The sequence below is a fragment of the Merops nubicus genome, unplaced genomic scaffold (genome assembly GCF_000691845.1).
Source record: "Merops nubicus isolate BGI_N331 unplaced genomic scaffold, ASM69184v1 scaffold32502, whole genome shotgun sequence".
Classification (NCBI taxonomy): domain Eukaryota; kingdom Metazoa; phylum Chordata; class Aves; order Coraciiformes; family Meropidae; genus Merops; species Merops nubicus.
The window spans coordinates 6520-9643 of record NW_008592121.1 but is presented as its reverse complement, the minus strand read 5'-3'; the positions used below and the strand labels follow the sequence as shown (position 1 = coordinate 9643).

Genomic DNA, 3124 nt, shown 5'->3' with positions numbered 1-3124 from the left:
TGCTCCCTGCAGGGGGTTGGATTGGGTTCTTGAGAGGTCCTTTCCACTCTTTGAAGGTCTTTTCCAAGCCAAACCCTGCTCTGAGCACAGGAGGGGACACCCTGCTGCCACCCGGGGCTGTGGCTGGCCGGCGCCCTGCCCCATGGCACAGACATTTCACTCAGTCCTGCAGCACCCAGATGGCCCCACATCTGCCTGGGGAACAGAACGTCCTCGCTGTAAGGTCTCACACATCTCAGTGAAGCCCTGAGGCCAGCTGGTGCCCACCTCCTTCCCTTGGCAGATCCACCATCCTGCAGGAGAGCAAGTCCCTGCTGAAGAGCCAGACCGTGTCAGACCAGGCAGTGGCAGAAGCCCTGTGTGCCATCATGCTCCTGGAGGACAGCTCTCCACGCCAGGCCCTGGCTGACTTCCTTCTGGCCAGGAAATTGGCCATCCAGCAGCTTCTCAACCAGCCTCACCACGGTCAGTACCGTGGGCAGCCTCCCTTTGGAACCCCACGTAACCCCCCCCTGTGCTTCATCACCTCCCTCCTGGCTCACAGAGGAGTGGGTGGGTTGGTCCCCTAAAGAGCTCGTGGTGGTGGGGATGCAGCCACAGCACAGCCCTGGCACAACAATTAATGGTGCTCAAGGTTTTAAGCCAAGCCCACGTGTAATAGGGAAGGAATCAGGTCAGCAGGATGGAGTTAAAAGCTTTTAGACTGAATGAGCAGATAATGAACTGGTCTGGAATCAAGGTAATGAGGCTGGAAGACCCCCAAGACTGAAGCAGCTCTAAGACCTTGGGGGTTAAAATCATCATGAACAAGACACAATAATGAAGAGCAGTCTCTAAACTCAGTAAAATTCAACCTTAAAGCCTCATTCTGGCATCTTCACATAAACCAGAGACAGCTGTGGACAAAGATCAGCAGACAAGGTGGCCCAGACATAACCTGGGGGGATTTTAATGCTAAAAAACAGTAAAAAAAAAAGGTTTCACTGGAGGCACAGAGCTGCTGGCACCCCTGGGAAGGGGCTGCCTGGGCTGATGGGTGTTTCTTTGCAGGGGCAGGAATAAAAGCTCAGGTGTGTTCCCTGATGGAGCTGCTGACCACTACCCTGTACCAGGCTCATGCTGTCTTCTACACCACCCCTGAGGGGATGGCTCCGGATCCAGCCCTGCCCTGTGGCTTGCTCTTCTCCACCCTGGAGAGCACCACAGGCCAGCAGGCAGCAGGTGAGCTCCTGGGCAGCCCAGATTGGTGAGCAGGAGGCTCCCCTGTGCTGGGCTGCTCCCCTGACTGTGTGTTTCCAGGGAGAGGTGGGGTTCTGGAGGAGGAGATGAAGCTCAGCAGCTGGTTCAAGTACCTGCCGGAGTCAGTGGTGGATTTCCAGCCTGCCCTACGGACCCTGGCCCACCCCATCAGCCAGGACTACCTCAGAGACACGCTGCAGAAGTGGATTGCCATGTGAGTGGGACAGTGTCCCCCTTTGCAGGGCTCTCCCAGACCCTGCACGGCCTCGGTGCCCAGGCAGCAGCACAAAGCAACCCCAAATTTGCTGAGTTCCTCACTCTCTCCAGCCAGGCTGTGCCTCCTGCTGGTTTCTTGCCCAGCCTCCCCTCTCCCTGGCAGTGGCACGGCCAGGCTGAGACCCTGACCCAGCAGCCTGCATGGGCTGCACCAAGATGCTCCTCTAGAGCCACTTCACACTGCCATGAGCACCAGCAAAGCAGCAGAGAGGGGAGGAGAAGCCAATCCCTTACCTGCCTCATTCACTCCTCCTCCAGCACCTCCTTTCTCCTCACTGCCTTTCCCTGGCCTGGGTGGGGGCAGCCAGGTCCCTTTTATAGAGTCCCCAGCCCACCTATAGAGGAGAGGAGCTGGGAGCTCTGCCCACCCCGTGCCAGCTGCAGCCCCTCAAGCTGTGCTTGCTGCCTGGGAGATGTTTCCCACCAGCCCTTCTCCCCTGCCCTCCCTGCCAGCTCTCCTGGGCTGCTCCCAGCTTCAACACCCACCACAGCTTTCCTGCAGGGCGCCAGGGTGGGATTTGGGGTGCAGCTGCCTCGCTGAGGGGCACCCTCAATCCCCTGGGGGATGCTGCAGGCAGAGCCATGGGGTGCAGCCGATCTTCTCTCCTGCCTTCCAGGGGGCTGTGTCCCAGCAATTCTGACCAAAACCTTTCCTTCAGGTGCAGCGACGATATCAGGGCCGGAGTCAGCAACCTGCTGGTCTACGTGAAGAGCATGAAGGGCCTGGCTGGGATCCGGGACGCCGTGTGGGAGCTGCTGAGCAGCGAGGCCGTGGGTCAGCACTGGAGGGCGGTGTGCCGGCTCTCCTGCCTTCCAGGGGGCTGTGTCCCAGCAATTCTGACCAAAACCTTTCCTTCAGGTGCAGCGACGATATCAGGGCCGGAGTCAGCAACCTGCTGGTCTACGTGAAGAGCATGAAGGGCCTGGCTGGGATCCGGGACGCCGTGTGGGAGCTGCTGAGCAGCGAGGCCGTGGGTCAGCACTGGAGGGCGGTGTGCCGGCGGCTCCTGGACAAACCCGCCTCCCTTTGGGAGGGAGTCCGGGTGCCAGCACTGGAGGGCTGTGTGCCGGCGCCTCCTGGACAAACCCGCCTCCCTTTGGGAGGAGCTGCTGCAGCAGCTCTTCCTGGACAGGATCGAGGTGGGCTGAGCCCTCTCTTGTCGTCTCAGACAAGTCAGCAGCGCTAAGTGTGTGTTTTAAGTGCTAAGTGACACGTGTAAAAGGTGCTGTTGGGGTTTTTTTTCCCCTTTTCTCTCTTCCAGACGCTGACGCAAGAAGAGTTTGACTCCATCTCCAACAGCTCCAAACAGCTTCTCACTTCAGCCTTACAAGAACTCCAAGTCAAATCCCCCCCCTTTGCCTCCAGCAAGCACATCCAGCTGGAACACAACCTGACCCTGTTCCTGTGGTCGGAGAGCTCGGGCGACCTGCCCCCCGACGCGGCTTGGCTCAGCGTGGCCCAACGCGGGCACCTCGCCCGCAGCGGGCTGGGCATGAAGGCCCTGGCCCTGACCCCCTGCCTGCAGAGCTTCTGCTCGGCCTTGGACGCCAAGCTGAAGGCCAGCTTGGATGCTTTGCTCCGCTACCCCCCCACACATGCCTCTGACCG

At 59.6% G+C, this 3124-nt stretch overlaps 1 protein-coding gene across 1 annotated transcript in view; it reads left to right on the top strand.

The window, feature by feature from the left end:
* Positions 1 to 283: 283 nt before the first annotated feature.
* COG1 (component of oligomeric golgi complex 1) overlaps positions 284 to 3124 on the top strand; it is a gene marked incomplete at its 5' end in the record, with an annotated part of 8301 nt that continues 5460 nt past the window's right edge. The window contains 6 exons of the mRNA XM_008935068.1: positions 284 to 465; positions 1051 to 1221; positions 1300 to 1453; positions 2375 to 2552; positions 2623 to 2655; positions 2778 to 3113. Coding sequence (XP_008933316.1) covers positions 284 to 465; positions 1051 to 1221; positions 1300 to 1453; positions 2375 to 2552; positions 2623 to 2655; positions 2778 to 3113 — 1054 coding nt within the window. The remainder of the gene's footprint in view (positions 466 to 1050; positions 1222 to 1299; positions 1454 to 2374; positions 2553 to 2622; positions 2656 to 2777; positions 3114 to 3124) is intronic.